The 27,479-nt window shown below is 38.7% G+C and overlaps 2 protein-coding genes across 2 annotated transcripts in view; one reads left to right on the top strand and one right to left on the bottom strand.

Moving 5' to 3' along the window:
• Positions 1–27,479, top strand: part of LOC119737593 (NEDD8-activating enzyme E1 catalytic subunit-like) — a 49,668-nt gene that overhangs the window by 8,306 nt on the left and 13,883 nt on the right. Inside the window, exons 10-12 of the mRNA XM_038212049.1 lie at positions 744–857; positions 2,030–2,120; positions 7,599–7,680. Coding sequence (XP_038067977.1) covers positions 744–857; positions 2,030–2,120; positions 7,599–7,680 — 287 coding nt within the window. The remainder of the gene's footprint in view (positions 1–743; positions 858–2,029; positions 2,121–7,598; positions 7,681–27,479) is intronic.
• LOC119737595 (somatostatin receptor type 5-like) lies at positions 4,921–5,957 on the bottom strand. The gene has a single exon (XM_038212050.1). It carries the CDS (start codon positions 5,933–5,935, stop codon positions 4,958–4,960), a length of 978 nt encoding a protein of 325 aa, XP_038067978.1. The 5' UTR covers positions 5,936–5,957; the 3' UTR covers positions 4,921–4,957.

The following is a 27,479-nucleotide window of genomic DNA, read 5'->3' as shown; positions in this document are numbered from 1 at the left end:
ACACTTTTCCAATGTCACATGAGATTTGGACTCCTATGAAATCTAGTGCCTTTTACCATTTCATTTAAAAGAAAGAAAGAATAATTTCACAGGGAGTTTAGTACCATTACTATCTATAACCCTAACCGCCCTGAATCCTCCAAAATCCTTTTTGCAAATTGGAGGAATTTGCAGGATTGAGGTTACATGGCAAAAGTGCGTGGCTGATTTCGGAGTATGCACTGTGTCAAGGTCTTGGGCCGGACCTTGTGTTGTTTATGCTCAGCCGTGCATAAATTTAGTCCTTGATTATACTTGACATCCTCCGCACTGCTCCAGGATGTCACTGCTTCTGCCTCAACCTATTGACAGTCATAGTCGGAGGATTTTGCAGGATTCAGGCAGTGGTCACCCCTCCATGGACCATATTCAAGAAATAATGGAGGAATTTGCAGGATTGAGGCTATATGCTATTTTTCCATGAGGCCAATTGGAGGATTTTGCAGGATTGAGGCAGTAATCACCCCTCCACGGACCATATTCAAGAAAGAATGGAGGAATTTGCAGGATTGAGGCTATATGCTCTTTTTCCATGAGGCCAATTGGAGGATTTTGCAGGATTGAGGCTACATCCTAGCAAAAAGGCCTAGGGAGTTAGGGTTAAACCAAGTATGCTTTTCAAGAATAATTTTGTCAGTTACTTTTTGGATAGCTGCAAATTATATACTCTACCTTTTTTACCTACTCATATTTTTGTTCTGCAGAAGACGTAGCTATAGATGGAGATGACCCCACCCACATTCAGTGGATATTTGAGAAGGCCCAGGAACGGGCTGACCAGTTCAACATCATGGGGGTGACATACAGGCTGACACAAGGTAGGTCAATAGGGGTGACACATGGGTGGGCAGTTGGTGTGACATTTAGGATACTACAAGATGGATTGGTGGGTGTAACATAGGGTGATACAAGGGAAGAAAAATCAGTGTGACATACTGACAGAAATTAATTCTTTTGAGAAATATACAGGGTGAGTCAAAAAAAGCGGAACCCAAACCCCCCAAAAATATATTTCATTTTTTAAAAGATATGCAGCACCAAAAATAATAATGACTGGAAAGCCAATTTCATAAACTACTTTTAGATGAAAAATATACTGAAATTGCTCAATCCGTTCAAATTTTATCACCATTTAAACGCAATGACCCTAAAAACTCAAAAAAAATGTGATTTCAAGAATCGTCGTCACAATTGTCTTCAAACATCACCAGCGATAAAACCTCAGTTTAAAAGTTAAAAATATTCAACAATGTCCTTTTGGAAAAAATCTTCTTTTTTTTAAGTTGATTTTATAAATCATATTATTTACCTAAGCACGATTGTTAGTAAAGATATGGTGTACTACAGTTGTTGACAGTTGTTGAAACAAGTATTCTGTGTCATTTTCTTTGTTGCTCCAAACAGTCAGAACCCACAATAAATTGAACAGATTGAGCAATTTCAGTATTGTTTTCATCCATAAGTAGTTTATGAAATTAGCTTTCCAGTCATCATTATTTTTGGTGCTACAAATTTTTTAGAATATGAAATATTTTTTTTGGGGGGGGGGGTTTGGGCTCTGCTTTTTTTTTAAAACTCACCCTGTACAGTGGCACAGAGGGTGGTAGCAGATGGGTTCATGGATGTGACGTATGGCATGACATAAGGCTGGCCAATAAGCCAGTTCGGTATTTCAACTGCGCATGTGCCAATGATATGGGTCACGAGTCATTTGGGATAATAGAACGTTTCGAAGGAGCATGAACCCGGACGCACGACGCTTTCGTGTAAATTACCAGCAGAACAGGCGTGCGGGTAACATCGCGTTACATCACGTCAGCGATGTTATCGATTTAGTTTCCAAAAAAAAATGTTGTTTGACTGCTACATATTTTTGGAGACACCCTGTATTTTCACTTGCATGTTGACCGTGGTTCACTATTTGAACAAAGAGAGCTCAAAGAAAGGAGATTATTGCAAAATTCAATCCCTGGTGGTTTATGATTTCTAGGCGTTGTGAAGCACATCATCCCAGCCGTGGCATCCACCAATGCCACGATAGCCGCGCAGTGTGTCACTGAAGCCTTCAAGATTGCATCAAGGTAAGACGAAAATCTTTTCAAATTTGTTTTAGTTTTTTATTAAAGCAAGGTACACTTTTTGTGGAAAAGTAACAAATATGTGAGGCTTTCTGGCAAAATGAGACGGCACTGGGCATACCAGTAGGCCGCAGTAGGGAAAAATGCAAATTATTGCAAATTGCCAATTTATTGATGTTTGTAATCTTTGATATGTCTACTACACATATTTTAAAGAAATAGTATAAAAATCGTGGAATACAAGTGTGTTTGAAGGGAAAACAATTGGCATCTTTCACTTTCATAAATGCAAAACTCGAAACTTAAAATGCCTTTTCTCAGTATTTTACTTTTTTGACATGTTGATAAATGCAAAATTGAAACAGCCATAACTTGTCAATGGAATGTCCGATGGAAGTGCAGCAAATAGTTTTGTAAGGAGAATTTTATTTCTCTTTCCTAATACATTGTACCAACAAACCCTCATTTCAACCTCTGCCCAGTTCTGTCTCATTTTGCCAGAACGCCTCACAAACATACCTACCGACCATTCCAAATTGAGCGGAATCATTACGAAAATATGAGCTGTTATTCCTACAAATGTACCATTGGGGAGACACGTTATCGTAATTTCTTCGACAATAGGGAGACACTGGTCATTACGGTCGGTCTCTGGTCAGACCGAAGTTCCGGAATCGATGCGACGACGCGGGTTTTTTTTTTTTGTATGGCTTTTTTTTTTTTTTTTTTCAAGCTTGTATTGTACAGACAAGGTGGGTAGGCCCTACTGTTTGGCTTTTTTGTGTCCTCATTATACATTGGTGTCCTCCATAATTTGCCTTGTATTGGTGCCCCTTATCATTTGCCTTGGTGCAATTTCGCCATTCCTTGGTGCTTCTTGGTACAAAAATTTAAGGAGGCGCAGCAATAGAGGGCGCTGTTGTAGCTTCAGTGTTAATTAGAAAAAAAAGAAAAAAGGTTGACGCGCATGATTAAAATCGACGCGCGCGCTGACCAGAGACCGAGAGTTGTTTTTTTTTTGCCTAAACAAAAATTAATTAATTTTCTCAGAAGTTGCAGTTCAGATTGTTCATAAAGGTCAACACGATTATACTACCACTTCTGCGCGTCTGTGCAGCAGTTAATGTGGGTACCGTCACTGTGAGCTTTATAAATAGCTTGATGGTGAAAACTGCAACGTTCGCGAGCGTTATAAATGTGACATCTGTTTTGTTTGTCCATGAAGCCTGGTTTTCACTTTGAAAATTCCCACAAATGACATTCAAAACCTTTCATTTTCATCGTCTGAGAAGTTACTAAGTAATTTGTAAAGTTGGTTACGGGTAAGTAAAGTAAAGTCTGTCCCGAGCCTATATAGCCCATCAGGCCGGCGTTTATCTCCGGTTTCAGTGGCATGAAACAACTGAGAATATTTCTATTCCCCCTGGACAGGATGCCAGTCCATTGCAGGTTACTCCCCAGCTAATGCTGGTACCCATTTATACTCCTGGATGGAGAGAGGCAAGTGGGGATAAAGTGCCTTGCCCAAGGACACAACGTATGGCCAGCAGCTGGATTCAAACCCCTGACCATCTGATCATGAGTCACGAACCCAAACCGTAGGCCACACTTCCCCTTGGTTACGGGTACCCGATCCCATAATCTGGAACCGGTTTCTGACATCAGTGGTCGGGTACTCGGGTACCCGGTTCTGATGCACAGCCCTACTTCAGATTGCAAATTCGAATAATCCAATATATGAATATTCAAATTTCCATGTAATGGAATATCCTAGTATTTGATACAAGTGAAAATAGATTAAAGAAACAATGACAATTGCAATATAATCTACACAACTTTGTAGTATTATCATTGTGCTAGCTTCTCTTATCAACTACCAACTGCAGCAAGCAATAATTTAACAGAGGTCACAGCTGAAGAGAAATACAATTGTGGTATCAAAAAATTGTTTACAAATTCATTGTTAGGGTTTGCCAGGCACTAGAACTGGTGCAATCCGGTTTGCAAGATACAAACATAATACAGGCCTTCATTTTTAATGCATGTGTTCCTTTTGTGACTAATGCTAGATTACTCACTATGTGACTACATGTTCGCTGAAACGTACACAATCGTTTCTTCTTTCCTCACAAAAAGGAACTATTCTCCACAAAAATTGATGTCAGTACCTAAACGTTGGTTTTGCTGGACAAACAGTTAATCTGTCGTTCTGAAATCTCAAAACTATTGAACACATCTTTAACCCAAACTCCCTGAAGCATTTTTAACCTTCCTGAACCTTTCAAACTCTGCACAAACCAGTGGCACATACTTTGCTTTTAAAGGTATTATAGGGTTATTTGCTTTTCATGAATTTTGTTAATTTCAAATAATAACACCACTCAGTATCCACGAAAGAGAAATGTTTAAAACTACCTGTTGAAGTTTCAGCTCAGTGGATATCACACCTATTGAGAAAACAGTAAAAAATAGTGCACAACCTTTTGATCATGAAACACAATTTCGTTGATAGCACATTCCAAAAATCAGTCAATAGAGTGATCGTTCGAAATCACCTACATTTTCTAATTTGTTGCTAAATGACAGGAAGCTAGACGGAATAATTTTACTGGGTGTTTAGTTTCCTTAGCATGAAACGACTGAAAATAGTTATATGCAGTCCATCGCAGGTTACTCCCCAGCTAATGCGGGTACCCATTTATACTCTTTGGTAGAGAGAGGCAAGTGGGGGTGAGGTGGCTTGCCCAAGGACACAACATATGGCCAGCAGCTGGATTTGAACCCCTGACCCTCCTATCACAAATCCTGACCACCAGGCCACACTCCCCCACTCATACGCTCTACTCATGGTCATTGTGCACAGTTGTTGAGGTCTTTCCACAAATCAGCAGCTTGAGACCCTTCCTGAATGAGCTGTACTTAATGGTGTAGATGACAGGATTAAGGCAGGAGTTGGTAGCGGCCAGAACAGTAGCTATGCTGTAGGGTAGGCCGGGTATGTGAGCAGCCAGCATGACGGTGTTCGGCAACCAGCAGATGAAATAGGCCAAGCAGACTAGGACGAGGGCTTTGATGACGTTGCGGCGAGCGCGGAGGAGCGAGTCCCCTTGGGTTTCGGGGATGTGCTCGCCAGAAGATGACTCGGGCGATCTGGCCCTGTCGCTCCGGATGTGGGTCATCACGACCGTTCTGACGGACACCGGTTCAGTTTGCCTGGCGCCCCGCTTGAGCACGACGGCCATGTGGATGTACGCGAAGAGCATGGTCCAGGCCGGGATGAAGAAAGTGACCACATTGCTGGCCTGGACGAGATTGTTTAGCCGGTGCCCCGTGGGCGTCGGTAAAGCTACCTTGCACTTATTGTCACGCTCAGAGAAGTCAATCAACGCGAAGATGCACAGCCCCATACTGATGCCGACGAGCCATGTCGCGGCGATCCCCACCGCTGGTACCCAGCGCCGCGCAAAGAGTGAACGGTACTTGAATGGATACACTATCGCTAGATACCGCTCCAGGGTTACCAGCACGAGACTCATGGCGGAGGTGAAGAGAAACATCCACATGACGCTCTCCGATTCCCATAGGTAGCAATACAGCCAGCCCCAGGCCCCCTTCGGTAAAACCTCCAAAGTCGGGATGTTGAAAACGAGCATGAAAATCAATGATCCGAAGAAATCCGCGACGGCTTGATTAAACAAGCAAGCATTGGTCACTGTGTGCATGTGCGGAATGCGCCATATGACGACACACACCACGAAATTTCCCAGCAGACCCGACGTGCCGATAACCGCACTGATAATGCCCAAAACGTCCGGCATTGCTCGCAGAAATGTTTCCGTGTCCGATGCAGAGAAGCAAACTGCGGAAACCACACTACTGCAATTTTGCCCAAAACACAAATGACCGCAAGGCGTAATAGTAAATAAATTTCTGGCCAATTTGGTTTTATCACCGATAGCCCCAATCCATTATCTACCAACGAGCAATTCTTCCTCCGTTAATTTGATTAAATAAAACTTGACCGTGGCTTAGAAGTCGTCCGCTAATACGAGCCACTACGATACGTGTGCAATCTCCACAACCTTCAAACTAAATCTCCTCCATTGTACACACAATCAAAGTCCACAAACTGCATGTGTTCGTGCAATCACTTTCAAGTATTAACTTTCCCACGCAGGCCTTGTCCCATATCTCCAGGGTACATGCACACCTTGTTTATTTGCGCTTTCACTTTGCGCTGCGCGACAACAGTTGATGTGAGAAGTATGTGGCCGGCCCCGGGACGAAGCGGAATCACTTCCGCGCATTTAGGGTTCGGCGCATCGGGCCATTAAGTGAAAGTGATACTTGTTTGCATTGTTGCGAGACGCTGTCACTTTGTGAGTGGCTTCGTAAATGTTGAAGTGGAAATTTCAGCAGCAAACTGTAGTTGCTACATTACATTGTACAGCATAGCATCAGTCAGTGTGTATTTTTCATTAATCCAAGTGTCATTTTATTAACCTTTGAAAAACCAACCCTTTTGATTGCAAAAACCCAGAGCTGAATGATGTATGCTTGTACCGGTGTGTCATGTAGGGAAGCATAGCTTGTTAATGATAAACCCTGTAAAATAAGCGGCCAAGTTTTGAGAGCAGTTGCTGGTTTGGGAACAAAGAACTGGTTCTTTTTATGTACTCTGTTTTCTTACTATGCAATAATATGTCATTCTGTTTTATCCTACTCTATTATTAACAACATTCTTTACTCTGTTAATTAATATTCTTTTTGTTTTGCCCCTGAAACATACATGTAATTGACGGTCAATTTTGCATATTTTTTTTTGACAATTAGATTTGAGATGAAGTTATCAGGTTACTTGTTCGAAACAAATCCAACAAATTGAATACATGCTGACATTTTTTTCTTAATTCATGTTTCCTTTATTGTAATAAGGGGAAAGATAAGATTGGTAGGTTTGCATAGTGAAGATAACAATAAGAAAGATTAAATTTATTGTAAAATAATCCAGTTCAAATAAAAGTAAGCAGGTTAAAATTCCTGTCAAAATTGTTTCCTTCTTTTTGCACCACCCTGTAGGAGAAGAGTGTGCGAGACTAATGGACGCGCCAAGTTTTAATAGCTGACATCAACTTAAATGCTCCTGACAAAATTGTATTGGCTTGTCCCCACCCTTAATTTTTTTCATCACACTCCCTCTATATCATTCCTAATCCATCCCCATGGACCGATCCATTAGGTCCAGCCCCTATTGACCAATCAAAGGCCAGATTAAAGTCCAAAAACAAAAAGTCTGACATGTTTGCATTTGTGCATGGGCGTGCTTCTGGAAAATGCAGCGTGGCATATTTGGAGAGCTGAGTATGTTGTTCATTACGTGCGCAGTTTGCAAAGCCTAATGGATCCGTGTTATTAATCTCAATCCATTCTTATCAATCCTCTACGGCCAAATAAAGCTTGACATTTGCAATCTGATTTCAGCTGCTGTGGACCTCTTAATAACTACATGGTGTTCAACGACACGGACGGCTTGTACACGTACACTTTTGAAGCGGAGAAAAAGGTGAGAGGTCTCTGTCCTTTTGTGTGGGGAGTAGACACGGTGTCCAGCAAACTGAAGGTTTTGGTCCGTAGACATTTTTGTTAACAGAAACGGTTGAATACTGTCGATACTCTTCCACAGTTTTTGTCTTCTTTTTACACTCAGTTATACTCATTTTAAACCTGTATTTTTAATTTAAACAAAAAAGTATTTTTGTCAATTTAAGGCATATGCAACCTCTTGACAAAAATCTTCTATTTTTTTTTTTAGTATTTTTTTATTATTCTTTTTTTAAAAGACAGACAAAATACAATTACATAAACATTAAAACTACAATGAAAAAACAAAACACCCCATAATTGCACCCAAATTGCACATTAAAGGACCCAATTACAAAAGAACCTAAAATGTTTCTTTTCTCACTGGATACTGAATGTAATGAGTTGAACTCTTCAGGGAATTCAATTCTGTCCTCTAGGCACCTCGTGTGACTTTTTGCGAAATTTGGTGAAGTCAGATTTTTGGGTCAAAAACTTACTTTTTCGATGATGCCGGCTATGGAAAACGTTAAAGTTTTGGGGGCATTTTGTTAAAAACCTAAAATGTTTCTTTTCTCACTGGATACTGAATGTAATGAGTTGAACTCTTCAGGGAATTCAATTCTGGCCTCTAGGCACCTCGTATAAACTTTTGAGGAAATTTGGTGAAGTCAGATTCTTGGGTCAAAAACTGACTTTTCGATGATGCCGGCTATGGAAAACGTTGAAGTTTTGGGGGCATTTTGTAAAAAACCTAAAATGTTTCTTTTCTCACTGGATTCTGAATGTAATGAGTTGAACTCTTCAGGAAATTCAATTCTGGCCTCTAGGCACCTCGTATGAACTTTTGAGGAAATTTGGTGAAGTCAGATTTTTGAGTCAAAAACTGACTTTTTTCGATGATGCCGGCTATGGAAAACGTTGAAGTTTTGGGGGCATTTTGTAAAAAATCTAAAATATTTCTTTTCTCACTGGATTCTGAATGTAATGAGTTGAACTCTTCAGGGATTCAATTCTGGCCTCTAGGCATCTCGTGTGAACTTTTGAGGAAATTTGGTGAAGTCAGATTTTTGGGTCAAAAACTGACTTTTTCGATGATGCCGGCTATGGAAAACGTTGAAGTTTTGGGGGCATTTTGTAAAAAATCTAAAATGTTTCTTTTCTCACTGGATTCTGAATGTAATGAGTTGAACTCTTCAGGGAATTCAATTCTGGCCTCTAAGGCATCTCGTGTGAACTTTTGAGGAAATTTGGTGAAGTCAGATTTTTGGTTCAAAAACTGACTTTTTCGATGATGCCGGCTATGGAAAACGTTAAAGTTTTGGGGGCATTTTGTTAAAAACCTAAAATGTTTCTTTTCTCACTGGATACTGAATGTAATGAGTTGAACTCTTCAGGGAATTCAATTCTGGCCTCTAGGCACCTCGTATGAACTTTTGAGGAAATTTGGTGAAGTCAGATTTTTGGGTCAAAAACTGACTTTTCGATGATGCCGGCTATGGAAAACGTTGAAGTTTTGGGGCATTTTGTAAAAAACCTAAAATGTTTCTTTTCTCACTGGATTCTGAATGTAATGAGTTGAACTCTTCAGGGAATTCAATTCTGGCCTCTAGTCACCTCGTATGAACTTTTGAGGAAATTTGGTGAAGTCAGATTTTTGGGTGAAAAACTGACTTTTTCGATGATGCCGCTATGGAAAACGTTGAAGTTTTGGGGGCATTTTGTAAAAAATCTAAAATGTTTCTTTTCTCACTGGATTCTGAATGTAATGAGTTGAACTCTTCAGGGAATTCAATTCTGGCCTCTAGGCATCTCGTGTGAACTTTTGAGGAAATTTGGTGAAGTCAGATTTTTGGGTCAAAAACTGACTTTTTCGATGATGCCGGCTATGGAAAACGTTGAAGTTTTGGGGGCATTTTGTAAAAAATCTAAAATGTTTCTTTTCTCACTGGATTCTGAATGTAATGAGTTGAACTCTTCAGGGAATTCAATTCTGGCCTCTAGGCATCTCGTGTGAACTTTTGAGGAAATTTGGTGAAGTCGGATTTTTGGGTCAAAAACTGACTTTTTCGATGATGCCGGCTATGGAAAACGTTGAAGTTTTGGGGCATTTTGTAAAAAATCTAAAATGTTTCTTTTCTCACTGGATTCTGAATGTAATGAGTTGAACTCTTCAGGGAATTCAATTCTGGCCTCTAGGCATCTCGTATGAACTTTTGAGGAAATTTGTTGAAGTCAGATTTTTGGGTCAAAAACTGACTTTTTTGATGATGCCGGCTATGGAAAACGTTGAAGTTTTGGGGGCATTTTGTAAAAAATCTAAAATGTTTCTTTTCTCACTGGATTCTGAATGTATTGAGTTGAACTCTTCAGGGAATTCAATTCTGGCCTCTAGGCATCTCGTATGAACTTTTGAGGAAATTTGGTGAAGTCAGATTTTTGGGTCAAAAACTGACTTTTTCGATGATGCCGGCTATGGAAAACGTTGAAGTTTTGGGGGCATTTTGTAAAAAATCTAAAATGTTTCTTTTCTCACTGGATACTGAATGTAATGAGTTGAACTCTTCAGGGAATTCAATTTGGCCTCTAGGCATCTCGTGTGAACTTTTGAGGAAATTTGGTGAAGTCAGATTTTTGGGTCAAAAACTGACTTTTTCGATGATGCCGGCTATGGAAAACGTTGAAGTTTTGGGGGCATTTTGTAAAAAATCTAAAATGTTTCTTTTCTCACTGGATTCTGAATGTAATGAGTTGAACTCTTCAGGGAATTCAATTCTGGCCTCTAGGCATCTCGTATGAACTTTTGAGGAAATTTGTTGAAGTCAGATTTTTGGGTCAAAAACTGACTTTTTCGATGATGCCGGCTATGGAAAACGTTGAAGTTTTGGGGGCATTTTGTAAAAAATCTAAAATGTTTCTTTTCTCACTGGATTCTGAATGTAATGAGTTGAACTCTTCAGGGAATTCAATTCTGGCCTCTAGGCATCTCGTATGAACTTTTGAGGAAATTTGGTGAAGTCAGATTTTTGGGTCAAAAACTGACTTTTTCGATGATGCCGGCTATGGAAAACGTTGAAGTTTTGGGGGCATTTTGTAAAAAACTAAAATGTTTCTTTTCTCACTGGTTCTGAATGTAATGAGTTGAACTCTTCAGGGATTCAATTCTGGCCTCTAGGCATCTCGTGTGAACTTTTGAGGAAATTTGGTGAAGTCAGATTTTTGGGTCAAAAACTGACTTTTTCGATGATGCCGGCTATGGAAAACGTTGAAGTTTTGGGGGCATTTTGTAAAAAATCTAAAATGTTTCTTTTCTCACTGGATTCTGAATGTAATGAGTTGAACTCTTCAGGGAATTCAATTCTGGCCTCTAGGCACCTCGTGTGAACTTTTGAGGAAATTTGGTGAAGTCAGATTTTTGGGTCAAAAACTGACTTTTTCGATGATGCCGGCTATGGAAAACGTTGAAGTTTTGGGGGCATTTTGTAAAAAATCTAAAATGTTTCTTTTCTCACTGGATACTGAATGTAATGAGTTGAACTCTTCAGGGAATTCAATTCTGGCCTCTAGGCATCTCGTATGAACTTTTGAGGAAATTTGGTGAAGTCAGATTTTTGGGTCAAAAACTGACTTTTTCGATGATGCCGGCTATGGAAAACGTTGAAGTTTTGGGGGCATTTTGTAAAAAATCTAAAATGTTTCTTTTCTCACTGGATTCTGAATGTAATGAGTTGAACTCTTCAGGGAATTCAATTCTGGCCTCTAGGCATCTCGTGTGAACTTTTGAGGAAATTTGGTGAAGTCAGATTTTTGGGTCAAAAACTGACTTTTTCGATGATGCCGGCTATGGAAAACGTTGAAGTTTTGGGGGCATTTTGTAAAAAACCTAAAATGTTTCTTTTCTCACTGGATACTGAATGTAATGAGTTGAACTCTTCAGGGAATTCAATTCTGGCCTCTAGGCACCTCGTATGAACTTTTGAGGAAATTTGGTGAAGTCAGATTTTTGGGTCAAAAACTGACTTTTTCGATGATGCCGGCTATGGAAAACGTTGAAGTTTTGGGGGCATTTTGTAAAAAACCTAAAATGTTTCTTTTCTCACTGGATTCTGAATGTAATGAGTTGAACTCTTCAGGGAATTCAATTCTGGCCTCTAGGCACCTCGTATGAACTTTTGAGGAAATTTGGTGAAGTCAGATTTTTGGGTCAAAAACTGACTTTTTCGATGATGCCGGCTATGGAAAACGTTGAAGTTTTGGGGGCATTTTGTAAAAAACCTAAAATGTTTCTTTTCTCACTGGATACTGAATGTAATGAGTTGAACTCTTCAGGGAATTCAATTCTGGCCTCTAGGCACCTCGTATGAACTTTTGAGGAAATTTGGTGAAGTCAGATTTTTGGGTCAAAAACTGACTTTTCGATGATGCCGGCTATGGAAAACGTTGAAGTTTTGGGGGCATTTTGTAAAAAACCTAAAATGTTTCTTTTCTCACTGGATACTGAATGTAATGAGTTGAACTCTTCAGGGAATTCAATTCTGGCCTCTAGGCACCTCGTATGAACTTTTGAGGAAATTTGGTGAAGTCAGATTTTTGGGTCAAAAACTGACTTTTTCGATGATGCCGGCTATGGAAAACGTTGAAGTTTTGGGGCATTTTGTAAAAAATCTAAAATGTTTCTTTTCTCACTGGATACTGAATGTAATGAGTTGAACTCTTCAGGGAATTCAATTCTGGCCTCTAGGCATCTCGTGTGAACTTTTGAGGAAATTTGGTGAAGTCAGATTTTTGGGTCAAAAACTGACTTTTTCGATGATGCCGGCTATGGAAAACGTTGAAGTTTTGGGGCATTTTGTAAAAAATCTAAAATGTTTCTTTTCTCACTGGATTCTGAATGTAATGAGTTGAACTCTTCAGGGAATTCAATTCTGGCCTCTAGGCATCTCGTGTGAACTTTTGAGGAAATTTGGTGAAGTCAGATTTTTGGGTCAAAAACTGACTTTTTCGATGATGCCGGCTATGGAAAACGTTGAAGTTTTGGGGGCATTTTGTAAAAAATCTAAAATGTTTCTTTTCTCACTGGATTCTGAATGTAATGAGTTGAACTCTTCAGGGAATTCAATTCTGGCCTCTAGGCATCTCGTGTGAACTTTTGAGGAAATTTGGTGAAGTCAGATTTTTGGGTCAAAAACTGACTTTTTCGATGATGCCGGCTATGGAAAACGTTGAAGTTTTGGGGGCATTTTGTAAAAAATCTAAAATGTTTCTTTTCTCACTGGATACTGAATGTAATGAGTTGAACTCTTCAGGGAATTCAATTCTGGCCTCTAGGCACCTCGTGTGAACTTTTGAGGAAATTTGGTGAAGTCAGATTTTTGGGTCAAAAACTGACTTTTTCGATGATGCCGGCTATGGAAAACGTTGAAGTTTTGGGGGCATTTTGTAAAAAATCTAAAATGTTTCTTTTCTCACTGGATACTGAATGTAATGAGTTGAACTCTTCAGGGAATTCAATTCTGGCCTCTAGGCATCTCGTGTGAACTTTTGAGGAAATTTGGTGAAGTCAGATTTTTGGGTCAAAAACTGACTTTTTCGATGATGCCGGCTATGGAAAACGTTGAAGTTTTGGGGGCATTTTGTAAAAAATCTAAAATGTTTCTTTTCTCACTGGATACTGAATGTAATGAGTTGAACTCTTCAGGGAATTCAATTCTGGCCTCTAGGCATCTCGTGTGAACTTTTGAGGAAATTTGGTGAAATCAGATTTTTGGTTCAAAAACTGACTTTTTCGATGATGCCGGCTATGGAAAACGTTGAAGTTTTGGGGGCATTTTGTAAAAAATCTAAAATGTTTCTTTTCTCACTGGATACTGAATGTAATGAGTTGAACTCTTCAGGGAATTCAATTCTGGCCTCTAGGCACCTCGTGTGAACTTTTGAGGAAATTTGGTGAAGTCAGATTTTTGGGTCAAAAACTGACTTTTTCGATGATGCCGGCTATGGAAAACGTTGAAGTTTTGGGGGCATTTTGTAAAAAATCTAAAATGTTTCTTTTCTCACTGGATTCTGAATGTAATGAGTTGAACTCTTCAGGGAATTCAATTCTGGCCTCTAGGCACCTCGTGTGAACTTTTGAGGAAATTTGGTGAAGTCAGATTTTTGGGTCAAAAACTGACTTTTTCGATGATGCCGGCTATGGAAAACGTTGAAGTTTTGGGGGCATTTTGTAAAAAATCTAAAATGTTTTTTTCTCACTGGATACTGAATGTAATGAGTTGAACTCTTCAGGGAATTCAATTCTGGCCTCTAGGCACCTCGTATGAACTTTTGAGGAAATTTGGTGAAGTCAGATTTTTGGGTCAAAAACTGACTTTTTCGATGATGCCGGCTATGGAAAACGTTGAAGTTTTGGGGCATTTTGTAAAAAACCTAAAATGTTTCTTTTCTCACTGGATTCTGAATGTAATGAGTTGAACTCTTCAGGGAATTCAATTCTGGCCTCTAGGCACCTCGTATGAACTTTTGAGGAAATTTGGTGAAGTCAGATTTTTGGGTCAAAAACTGACTTTTTCGATGATGCCGGCTATGGAAAACGTTGAAGTTTTGGGGGCATTTTGTAAAAAACCTAAAATGTTTCTTTTCTCACTGGATACTGAATGTAATGAGTTGAACTCTTCAGGGAATTCAATTCTGGCCTCTAGGCACCTCGTATGAACTTTTGAGGAAATTTGGTGAAGTCAGATTTTTGGGTCAAAAACTGACTTTTTCGATGATGCCGGCTATGGAAAACGTTGAAGTTTTGGGGGCATTTTGTAAAAAATCTAAAATGTTTCTTTTCTCACTGGATACTGAATGTAATGAGTTGAACTCTTCAGGGAATTCAATTCTGGCCTCTAGGCACCTCGTATGAACTTTTGAGGAAATTTGGTGAAGTCAGATTTTTGGGTCAAAAACTGACTTTTTCGATGATGCCGGCTATGGAAAACGTTGAAGTTTTGGGGGCATTTTGTAAAAAACCTAAAATGTTTCTTTTCTCACTGGATACTGAATGTAATGAGTTGAACTCTTCAGGGAATTCAATTCTGGCCTCTAGGCACCTCGTGTGAACTTTTGAGGAAATTTGGTGAAGTCAGATTTTTGGGTCAAAAACTGACTTTTTCGATGATGCCGGCTATGGAAAACGTTGAAGTTTTGGGGGCATTTTGTAAAAAATCTAAAATGTTTCTTTTCTCACTGGATACTGAATGTAATGAGTTGAACTCTTCAGGGAATTCAATTCTGGCCTCTAGGCATCTCGTGTGAACTTTTGAGGAAATTTGGTGAAGTCAGATTTTTGGGTCAAAAACTGACTTTTTCGATGATGCCGGCTATGGAAAACGTTGAAGTTTTGGGGCATTTTGTAAAAAATCTAAAATGTTTCTTTTCTCACTGGATACTGAATGTAATGAGTTGAACTCTTCAGGGAATTCAATTCTGGCCTCTAGGCACCTCGTGTGAACTTTTGAGGAAATTTGGTGAAGTCAGATTTTTGGGTCAAAAACTGACTTTTTCGATGATGCCGGCTATGGAAAACGTTGAAGTTTTGGGGCATTTTGTAAAAAATCTAAAATGTTTCTTTTCTCACTGGATTCTGAATGTAATGAGTTGAACTCTTCAGGGAATTCAATTCTGGCCTCTAGGCATCTCGTATGAACTTTTGAGGAAATTTGGTGAAGTCAGATTTTTGGGTCAAAAACTGACTTTTTCGATGATGCCGGCTATGGAAAACGTTGAAGTTTTGGGGGCATTTTGTAAAAAATCTAAAATGTTTCTTTTCTCACTGGATACTGAATGTAATGAGTTGAACTCTTCAGGGAATTCAATTCTGGCCTCTAGGCATCTCGTATGAACTTTTGAGGAAATTTGGTGAAGTCAGATTTTTGGGTCAAAAACTGACTTTTTCGATGATGCCGGCTATGGAAAACGTTGAAGTTTTGGGGGCATTTTGTAAAAAATCTAAAATGTTTCTTTTCTCACTGGATTCTGAATGTAATGAGTTGAACTCTTCAGGGAATTCAATTCTGGCCTCTAGGCACCTCGTGTGAACTTTTGAGGAAATTTGGTGAAGTCAGATTTTTGGGTCAAAAACTGACTTTTTCGATGATGCCGGCTATGGAAAACGTTGAAGTTTTGGGGCATTTTGTAAAAAATCTAAAATGTTTCTTTTCTCACTGGATACTGAATGTAATGAGTTGAACTCTTCAGGGAATTCAATTCTGGCCTCTAGGCATCTCGTATGAACTTTTGAGGAAATTTGGTGAAGTCAGATTTTTGGGTCAAAAACTGACTTTTTCGATGATGCCGGCTATGGAAAACGTTGAAGTTTTGGGGGCATTTTGTAAAAAATCTAAAATGTTTCTTTTCTCACTGGATACTGAATGTAATGAGTTGAACTCTTCAGGGAATTCAATTCTGGCCTCTAGGCATCTCGTGTGAACTTTTGAGGAAATTTGGTGAAGTCAGATTTTTGGGTCAAAAACTGACTTTTTCGATGATGCCGGCTATGGAAAACGTTGAAGTTTTGGGGGCATTTTGTAAAAAATCTAAAATGTTTCTTTTCTCACTGGATTCTGAATGTAATGAGTTGAACTCTTCAGGGAATTCAATTCTGGCCTCTAGGCATCTCGTGTGAACTTTTGAGGAAATTTGGTGAAGTCAGATTTTTGGGTCAAAAACTGACTTTTTCGATGATGCCGGCTATGGAAAACGTTGAAGTTTTGGGGGCATTTTGTAAAAAATCTAAAATGTTTCTTTTCTCACTGGATTCTGAATGTAATGAGTTGAACTCTTCAGGGAATTCAATTCTGGCCTCTAGGCACCTCGTATGAACTTTTGAGGAAATTTGGTGAAGTCAGATTTTTGGGTCAAAAACTGACTTTTTCGATGATGCCGGCTATGGAAAACGTTGAAGTTTTGGGGCATTTTGTAAAAAATCTAAAATGTTTCTTTTCTCACTGGATACTGAATGTAATGAGTTGAACTCTTCAGGGAATTCAATTCTGGCCTCTAGGCATCTCGTGTGAACTTTTGAGGAAATTTGGTGAAGTCAGATTTTTGGGTCAAAAACTGACTTTTTCGATGATGCCGGCTATGGAAAACGTTGAAGTTTTGGGGCATTTTGTAAAAAATCTAAAATGTTTCTTTTCTCACTGGATACTGAATGTAATGAGTTGAACTCTTCAGGGAATTCAATTCTGGCCTCTAGGCACCTCGTATGAACTTTTGAGGAAATTTGGTGAAGTCAGATTTTTGGGTCAAAAACTGACTTTTTCGATGATGCCGGCTATGGAAAACGTTGAAGTTTTGGGGGCATTTTGTAAAAAATCTAAAATGTTTCTTTTCTCACTGGATTCTGAATGTAATGAGTTGAACTCTTCAGGGAATTCAATTCTGGCCTCTAGGCACCTCGTGTGAACTTTTGAGGAAATTTGGTGAAGTCAGATTTTTGGGTCAAAAACTGACTTTTTCGATGATGCCGGCTATGGAAAACGTTGAAGTTTTGGGGGCATTTTGTAAAAAATCTAAAATGTTTCTTTTCTCACTGGATACTGAATGTAATGAGTTGAACTCTTCAGGGAATTCAATTCTGGCCTCTAGGCATCTCGTGTGAACTTTTGAGGAAATTTGGTGAAGTCAGATTTTTGGGTCAAAAACTGACTTTTTCGATGATGCCGGCTATGGAAAACGTTGAAGTTTTGGGGGCATTTTGTAAAAAATCTAAAATGTTTCTTTTCTCACTGGATCTGAATGTAATGAGTTGAACTCTTCAGGGAATTCAATTCTGGCCTCTAGGCACCTCGTATGAACTTTTGAGGAAATTTGGTGAAGTCAGATTTTTGGGTCAAAAACTGACTTTTTCGATGATGCCGGCTATGGAAAACGTTGAAGTTTTGGGGGCATTTTGTAAAAAATCTAAAATGTTTCTTTTCTCACTGGATTCTGAATGTAATGAGTTGAACTCTTCAGGGAATTCAATTCTGGCCTCTAGGCACCTCGTGTGAACTTTTGAGGAAATTTGGTGAAGTCAGATTTTTGGGTCAAAAACTGACTTTTTCGATGATGCCGGCTATGGAAAACGTTGAAGTTTTGGGGGCATTTTGTAAAAAACCTAAAATGTTTCTTTTCTCACTGGATACTGAATGTAATGAGTTGAACTCTTCAGGGAATTCAATTCTGGCCTCTAGGCACCTCGTGTGAACTTTTGAGGAAATTTGGTGAAGTCAGATTTTTGGGTCAAAAACTGACTTTTTCGATGATGCCGGCTATGGAAAACGTTGAAGTTTTGGGGGCATTTTGTAAAAAATCTAAAATGTTTCTTTTCTCACTGGATTCTGAATGTAATGAGTTGAACTCTTCAGGGAATTCAATTCTGGCCTCTAGGCACCTCGTGTGAACTTTTGAGGAAATTTGGTGAAGTCAGATTTTTGGGTCAAAAACTGACTTTTTCGATGATGCCGGCTATGGAAAACGTTGAAGTTTTGGGGGCATTTTGTAAAAATCTAAAATGTTTCTTTTCTCACTGGATACTGAATGTAATGAGTTGAACTCTTCAGGGAATTCAATTCTGGCCTCTAGGCATCTCGTGTGAACTTTTGAGGAAATTTGGTGAAGTCAGATTTTTGGGTCAAAAACTGACTTTTTCGATGATGCCGGCTATGGAAAACGTTGAAGTTTTGGGGCATTTTGTAAAAAATCTAAAATGTTTCTTTTCTCACTGGATTCTGAATGTAATGAGTTGAACTCTTCAGGGAATTCAATTCTGGCCTCTAGGCATCTCGTGTGAACTTTTGAGGAAATTTGGTGAAGTCAGATTTTTGGGTCAAAAACTGACTTTTTCGATGATGCCGGCTATGGAAAACGTTGAAGTTTTGGGGGCATTTTGTAAAAAATCTAAAATGTTTCTTTTCTCACTGGATACTGAATGTAATGAGTTGAACTCTTCAGGGAATTCAATTCTGGCCTCTAGGCACCTCGTATGAACTTTTGAGGAAATTTGGTGAAGTCAGATTTTTGGGTCAAAAACTGACTTTTTCGATGATGCCGGCTATGGAAAACGTTGAAGTTTTGGGGGCATTTTGTAAAAAATCTAAAATGTTTCTTTTCTCACTGGATACTGAATGTAATGAGTTGAACTCTTCAGGGAATTCAATTCTGGCCTCTAGGCACCTCGTGTGAACTTTTGAGGAAATTTGGTGAAGTCAGATTTTTGGGTCAAAAACTGACTTTTTCGATGATGCCGGCTATGGAAAACGTTGAAGTTTTGGGGGCATTTTGTAAAAAATCTAAAATGTTTCTTTTCTCACTGGATACTGAATGTAATGAGTTGAACTCTTCAGGGAATTCAATTCTGGCCTCTAGGCACCTCGTATGAACTTTTGAGGAAATTTGGTGAAGTCAGATTTTTGGGTCAAAAACTGACTTTTTCGATGATGCCGGCTATGGAAAACGTTGAAGTTTTGGGGGCATTTTGTAAAAAATCTAAAATGTTTCTTTTCTCACTGGATACTGAATGTAATGAGTTGAACTCTTCAGGGAATTCAATTCTGGCCTCTAGGCACCTCGTGTGAACTTTTGAGGAAATTTGGTGAAGTCAGATTTTTGGGTCAAAAACTGACTTTTTCGATGATGCCGGCTATGGAAAACGTTGAAGTTTTGGGGCATTTTGTAAAAAATCTAAAATGTTTCTTTTCTCACTGGATACTGAATGTAATGAGTTGAACTCTTCAGGGAATTCAATTCTGGCCTCTAGGCACCTCGTGTGAACTTTTGAGGAAATTTGGTGAAGTCAGATTTTTGGGTCAAAAACTGACTTTTTCGATGATGCCGGCTATGGAAAACGTTGAAGTTTTGGGGGCATTTTGTAAAAAATCTAAAATGTTTCTTTTCTCACTGGATTCTGAATGTAATGAGTTGAACTCTTCAGGGAATTCAATTCTGGCCTCTAGGCACCTCGTGTGAACTTTTGAGGAAATTTGGTGAAGTCAGATTTTTGGGTCAAAAACTGACTTTTTCGATGATGCCGGCTATGGAAAACGTTGAAGTTTTGGGGGCATTTTGTAAAAAATCTAAAATGTTTCTTTTCTCACTGGATACTGAATGTAATGAGTTGAACTCTTCAGGGAATTCAATTCTGGCCTCTAGGCATCTCGTGTGAACTTTTGAGGAAATTTGGTGAAGTCAGATTTTTGGGTCAAAAACTGACTTTTTCGATGATGCCGGCTATGGAAAACGTTGAAGTTTTGGGGGCATTTTGTAAAAAATCTAAAATGTTTCTTTTCTCACTGGATTCTGAATGTAATGAGTTGAACTCTTCAGGGAATTCAATTCTGGCCTCTAGGCATCTCGTGTGAACTTTTGAGGAAATTTGGTGAAGTCAGATTTTTGGGTCAAAAACTGACTTTTTCGATGATGCCGGCTATGGAAAACGTTGAAGTTTTGGGGGCATTTTGTAAAAAATCTAAAATGTTTCTTTTCTCACTGGATTCTGAATGTAATGAGTTGAACTCTTCAGGGAATTCAATTCTGGCCTCTAGGCATCTCGTGTGAACTTTTGAGGAAATTTGGTGAAGTCAGATTTTTGGGTCAAAAACTGACTTTTTCGATGATGCCGGCTATGGAAAACGTTGAAGTTTTGGGGGCATTTTGTAAAAAATCTAAAATGTTTCTTTTCTCACTGGATTCTGAATGTAATGAGTTGAACTCTTCAGGGAATTCAATTCTGGCCTCTAGGCATCTCGTGTGAACTTTTGAGGAAATTTGGTGAAGTCAGATTTTTGGGTCAAAAACTGACTTTTTCGATGATGCCGGCTATGGAAAACGTTGAAGTTTTGGGGGCATTTTGTAAAAAATCTAAAATGTTTCTTTTCTCACTGGATTCTGAATGTAATGAGTTGAACTCTTCAGGGAATTCAATTCTGGCCTCTAGGCACCTCGTATGAACTTTTGAGGAAATTTGGTGAAGTCAGATTTTTGGGTCAAAAACTGACTTTTTCGATGATGCCGGCTATGGAAAACGTTGAAGTTTTGGGGCATTTTGTAAAAAATCTAAAATGTTTCTTTTCTCACTGGATTCTGAATGTAATGAGTTGAACTCTTCAGGGAATTCAATTCTGGCCTCTAGGCACCTCGTGTGAACTTTTGAGGAAATTTGGTGAAGTCAGATTTTTGGGTCAAAAACTGACTTTTTCGATGATGCCGGCTATGGAAAACGTTGAAGTTTTGGGGGCATTTTGTAAAAAATAAAATGTTTCTTTTCTCACTGGATTCTGAATGTAATGAGTTGAACTCTTCAGGGAATTCAATTCTGGCCTCTAGGCATCTCGTGTGAACTTTTGAGGAAATTTGGTGAAGTCAGATTTTTGGGTCAAAAACTGACTTTTTCGATGATGCCGGCTATGGAAAACGTTGAAGTTTTGGGGGCATTTTGTAAAAAATCTAAAATGTTTCTTTTCTCACTGGATACTGAATGTAATGAGTTGAACTCTTCAGGGAATTCAATTCTGGCCTCTAGGCACCTCGTGTGAACTTTTGAGGAAATTTGGTGAAGTCAGATTTTTGGGTCAAAAACTGACTTTTTCGATGATGCCGGCTATGGAAAACGTTGAAGTTTTGGGGGCATTTTGTAAAAAATCTAAAATGTTTCTTTTCTCACTGGATACTGAATGTAATGAGTTGAACTCTTCAGGGAATTCAATTCTGGCCTCTAGGCATCTCGTGTGAACTTTTGAGGAAATTTGGTGAAGTCAGATTTTTGGGTCAAAAACTGACTTTTTCGATGATGCCGGCTATGGAAAACGTTGAAGTTTTGGGGGCATTTTGTAAAAAATCTAAAATGTTTCTTTTCTCACTGGATTCTGAATGTAATGAGTTGAACTCTTCAGGGAATTCAATTCTGGCCTCTAGGCACCTCGTGTGAACTTTTGAGGAAATTTGGTGAAGTCAGATTTTTGGGTCAAAAACTGACTTTTTCGATGATGCCGGCTATGGAAAACGTTGAAGTTTTGGGGCATTTTGTAAAAAATCTAAAATGTTTCTTTTCTCACTGGATACTGAATGTAATGAGTTGAACTCTTCAGGGAATTCAATTCTGGCCTCTAGGCACTCGTATGAACTTTTGAGGAAATTTGGTGAAGTCAGATTTTTGGGTCAAAAACTGACTTTTTCGATGATGCCGGCTATGGAAAACGTTGAAGTTTTGGGGGCATTTTGTAAAAAATCTAAAATGTTTCTTTTCTCACTGGATTCTGAATGTAATGAGTTGAACTCTTCAGGGAATTCAATTCTGGCCTCTAGGCATCCTCGTGTGAACTTTTGAGGAAATTTGGTGAAGTCAGATTTTTGGGTCAAAAACTGACTTTTTCGATGATGCCGGCTATGGAAAACGTTGAAGTTTTGGGGCATTTTGTAAAAAATCTAAAATGTTTCTTTTCTCACTGGATTCTGAATGTAATGAGTTGAACTCTTCAGGGAATTCAATTCTGGCCTCTAGGCATCTCGTGTGAACTTTTGAGGAAATTTGGTGAAGTCAGATTTTTGGGTCAAAAACTGACTTTTTCGATGATGCCGGCTATGGAAAACGTTGAAGTTTTGGGGGCATTTTGTAAAAAATCTAAAATGTTTCTTTTCTCACTGGATACTGAATGTAATGAGTTGAACTCTTCAGGGAATTCAATTCTGGCCTCTAGGCACCTCGTATGAACTTTTGAGGAAATTTGGTGAAGTCAGATTTTTGGGTCAAAAACTGACTTTTTCGATGATGCCGGCTATGGAAAACGTTGAAGTTTTGGGGCATTTTGTAAAAAATCTAAAATGTTTCTTTTCTCACTGGATACTGAATGTAATGAGTTGAACTCTTCAGGGAATTCAATTCTGGCCTCTAGGCACCTCGTATGAACTTTTGAGGAAATTTGGTGAAGTCAGATTTTTGGTCAAAAACTGACTTTTTCGATGATGCCGGCTATGGAAAACGTTGAAGTTTTGGGGGCATTTTGTAAAAAATCTAAAATGTTTCTTTTCTCACTGGATTCTGAATGTAATGAGTTGAACTCTTCAGGGAATTCAATTCTGGCCTCTAGGCATCTCGTATGAACTTTTGAGGAAATTTGGTGAAGTCAGATTTTTGGGTCAAAAACTGACTTTTTCGATGATGCCGGCTATGGAAAACGTTGAAGTTTTGGGGGCATTTTGTAAAAAATCTAAAATGTTTCTTTTCTCACTGGATTCTGAATGTATTGAGTTGAACTCTTCAGGGAATTCAATTCTGGCCTCTAGGCATTTCGTATGAACTTTTGAGGAAATTTGGTGAAGTCAGATTTTTGGGTCAAAAACTGACTTTTTCGATGATGCCGGCTATGGAAAACGTTGAAGTTTTGGGGGCATTTTGTAAAAAATCTAAAATGTTTCTTTTCTCACTGGATTCTGAATGTAATGAGTTGAACTCTTCAGGGAATTCAATTCTGGCCTCTAGGCATCTCGTGTGAACTTTTGAGGAAATTTGGTGAAGTCAGATTTTTGGGTCAAAAACTGACTTTTTCGATGATGCCGGCTATGGAAAACGTTGAAGTTTTGGGGCATTTTGTAAAAAATCTAAAATGTTTCTTTTCTCACTGGATTCTGAATGTATTGAGTTGAACTCTTCAGGGAATTCAATTCTGGCCTCTAGGCATCTCGTATGAACTTTTGAGGAAATTTGGTGAAGTCAGATTTTTGGGTCAAAAACTGACTTTTTCGATGATGCCGGCTATGGAAAACGTTGAAGTTTTGGGGGCATTTTGTAAAAAATCTAAAATGTTTCTTTTTTCACTGGATTTTGAATGTAATGAGTTGAACTTTTCAGGGAATTCAATTCTGGCCTCTAGGCACCTCGTGTGAACTTTTGAGGAAATTTGGTGAAGTCAGATTTTTGGGTCAAAAACTGACTTTTTCGATGATGCCGGCTATGGAAAACGTTGAAGTTTTGGGGGCAATTTGTAAAAAATCTAAAATGTTTCTTTTCTCACTGGATTCTGAATGTAATGAGTTGAACTCTTCAGGGAATTCAATTCTGGCCTCTAGGCATCTCGTGTGAACTTTTGAGGAAATTTGGTGAAGTCAGATTTTTGGGTCAAAAACTGACTTTTTCGATGATGCCGGCTATGGAAAACGTTGAAGTTTTGGGGGCATTTTGTAAAAAATCGAAAATGTTTCTTTTTCACTGGATTTTGAATGTAATGAGTTGAACTTTTCAGGGAATTCAATTCTGGCCTCTAGGCACCTCATGTGAACTTTTGAGGAAATTTGGTGAAGTCAGATTTTTGGGTCAAAAACTGACTTTTTCGATGATGCCGGCTATGGAAAACGTTGAAGTTTTGGGGGCAATTTGTAAAAAATCTAAAATGTTTCTTTTCTCACTGGATTCTGAATGTAATGAGTTGAACTCTTCAGGGTATTCAATTCTGGCCTCTAGGCATCTCGTGTGAACTTTTGAGGAAATTTGGTGAAGTCAGATTTTTGGGTCAAAAACTGACTTTTTCGATGATGCCGGCTATGGAAAACGTTGAAGTTTTGGGGGCATTTTGTAAAAAATCTAAACTGTTTCTTTTCCCACTGGATTCTGAATGTAATGAGTTGAACTCTTCAGGGAATTCAATTCTGGCCTCTAGGCATCTCGTGTGAACTTTTGAGGAAATTTGGTGAAGTCAGATTTTTGGGTCAAAAACTGACTTTTTCGATGATGCCGGCTATGGAAAACGTTGAAGTTTTGGGGCATTTTGTGAAAAATCTAAACTGTTTCTTTTCTCACTGGATTCTGAATGTAATGAGTTGAACTCTTCAGGGAATTCAATTCTGGCCTCTAGGCATCTCGTGTGAACTTTTGAGGAAATTTGGTGAATTCAGATTTTTGGGTCAAAAACTGACTTTTTCGATGATGCCGGCTATGGAAAACGTTGAAGTTTTGGGGGCATTTTGTGAAAAACCTAAAATGTTTCTTTTCTCACTGGATACTGAATGTAATGAGTTGAACTCTTCAGGGAATTCAATTCTGGCCTCTAGGCACCTCGTATGAACTTTTGAGGAAATTTGGTGAAGTCAGATTTTTGGGTCAAAAACTGACTTTTTCGATGATGCCGGCTATGGAAAACGTTGAAGTTTTGGGGGCATTTCGTAAAAAACCTAAAATGTTTCTTTTCTCACTGGATTCTGAATGTAATGAGTTGAACTCTTCAGGAAATTCAATTCTGGCCTCTAGTCACCTCGTATGAACTTTTGAGGAAATTTGGTGAAGTCAGATTTTTGGGTCAAAAACTGACTTTTTTCGATGATGCCGGCTATACAAAACGTTGAAGTTTTGGGGGCATTTTGTAAAAAATCTAAAATATTTCTCTTCTCACTGGATTCTGAATGTAATGAGTTGAACTCTTCAGGGAATTCAATTTTGGCCTCTAGGCATCTCGTGTGAACTTTTGAGGAAATTTGGTGAAGTCAGATTTTTGGGTCAAAAACTGACTTTTTCGATGATGCCGGCTATGGAAAACGTTGAAGTTTTGGGGGCATTTTGTAAAAAATCTAAATTATTTCTTTTCTCACTGGATTCTGAATGTAATGAGTTGAACTCTTCAGGGAATTCAATTCTGGCCTCTAAGGCATCTCGTGTGAACTTTTGAGGAAATTTGGTGAAGTCAGATTTTGGGTCAAAAACTGACTTTTCGATGATGCCGGCTATGGAAAACGTTGAAGTTTTGGGGGCATTTTGTAAAAAATCTAAAATGTTTCTTTTCTCACTGGATTCTGAATGTAATGAGTTGAACTCTTCAGGGAATTCAATTCTGGCCTCTAGGCATCTCGTATGAACTTTTGAGGAAATTTGGTGAACTCAGATTTTTGGGTCAAAAACTGACTTTTTCGATGATGCCGGCTATGGAAAACGTTGAAGTTTTGGGGGCATTTTGTAAAAAATCTAAAATGTTTCTTTTCTCACTGGATTCTGAATGTATTGAGTTGAACTCTTCAGGGAATTCAATTCTGGCCTCTAGGCACCTCGTATGAACTTTTGAGGAAATTTGGTGAAGTCTGATTTTTGGGTCAAAAACTGACTTTTTCGATGATGCCGGCTATGGAAAACGTTGAAGTTTTGGGGGCATTTTGTTAAAAATCTAAAATGTTTCTTTTCTCACTGGATTCTGAATGTAATGAGTTGAACTTTTCAGGGAATTCAATTCTGGCCTCTAGGCACCTCATGTGAACTTTTGAGGAAATTTGGTGAAGTCAGATTTTTGGGTCAAAACTGACTTTTTCGATGATGCCGGCTATGGAAAACGTTGAAGTTTTGGGGGCAATTTGTAAAAAATCTAAAATGTTTCTTTTCTCACTGGATTCTGAATGTAATGAGTTGAACTCTTCAGGGTATTCAATTCTGGCCTCTAGGCATCTCGTGTGAACTTTTGAGGAAATTTGGTGAAGTCAGATTTTTGGGTCAAAAACTGACTTTTTCGATGATGCCGGCTATACAAAACGTTGAAGTTTTGGGGGCATTTTGTAAAAAATCTAAAATGTTTCTTTTCTCACTGGATTCTGAATGTAATGAGTTGAACTCTTCAGGGTATTCAATTCTGGTCTCTTGGCATCTCGTGTGAACTTTTGAGGAAATTTGGTGAAGTCAGATTTTTGGGTCAAAAACTGACTTTTTCGATGATGCCGGCTATGGAAAACGTTGAAGTTTTGGGGGCATTTTGTAAAAAATCTAAAATGTTTCTTTTCTCACTGGATTCTGAATGTAATGAGTTGAACTCTTCAGGGAATTCAATTCTGGCCTCTAGGCATCTCGTATGAACTTTTGAGGAAATTTGGTGAAGTCAGATTTTTGGGTCAAAAACTGACTTTTTCGATGATGCCGGCTATGGAAAACGTTGAAGTTTTGGGGGCATTTTGTAAAAAATCTAAAATGTTTCTTTTCTCACTGGATTCTGAATGTAATGAGTTGAACTCTTCAGGGAATTCAATTCTGGCCTCTAGGCACCTCATGTGAACTTTTGAGGAAATTTGGTGAAGTCAGATTTTTGGGTCAAAAACTGACTTTTTCGATGATGCCGGCTATGGAAAACGTTGAAGTTTTGGGGGCAATTTGTAAAAAATCTAAAATGTTTCTTTTCTCACTGGATTCTGAATGTAATGAGTTGAACTCTTCAGGGTATTCAATTCTGGCCTCTAGGCATCTCGTGTGAACTTTTGAGGAAATTTGGTGAAGTCAGATTTTTGGGTCAAAAACTGACTTTTTCGATGATGCCGGCTATGGAAAACGTTGAAGTTTTGGGGGCATTTTGTAAAAAATCGAAAATGTTTCTTTTTTAACTGGATTCTGAATGTAATGAGTTGAACTCTTCAGGGTATTCAATTCTGGCCTCTAGGCATCTCGTGTGAACTTTTGAGGAAATTTGGTGAAGTCAGATTTTTGGGTCAAAAACTGACTTTTTCGATGATGCCGGCTATGGAAAACGTTGAAGTTTTGGGGGCATTTTGTAAAAAATCTAAACTGTTTCTTTTCTCACTGGATTCTGAATGTAATGAGTTGAACTCTTCAGGGAATTCAATTCTGGCCTCTAAGGCATCTCGTGTGAACTGTTGAGGAAATTTGGTGAAGTCAGATTTTTGGTTAAAAAACTGACTTTTTCGATGATGCCGGCTATGGAAAACGTTGAAGTTTTGGGGGCATTTTGTAAAAAATCTAAAATGTTTCTTTTCTCACTGGATTCTGAATGTAATGAGTTGAAC

This window comes from Patiria miniata, unplaced genomic scaffold (genome assembly GCF_015706575.1).
Source record: "Patiria miniata isolate m_02_andy unplaced genomic scaffold, ASM1570657v1 HiC_scaffold_3, whole genome shotgun sequence".
In the NCBI taxonomy this organism is placed as follows: Eukaryota; Metazoa; Echinodermata; class Asteroidea; order Valvatida; family Asterinidae; genus Patiria; species Patiria miniata.
The sequence above is the reverse complement of the archived record's forward strand: the minus strand, read 5'-3'. Positions and strand labels throughout refer to the sequence as shown.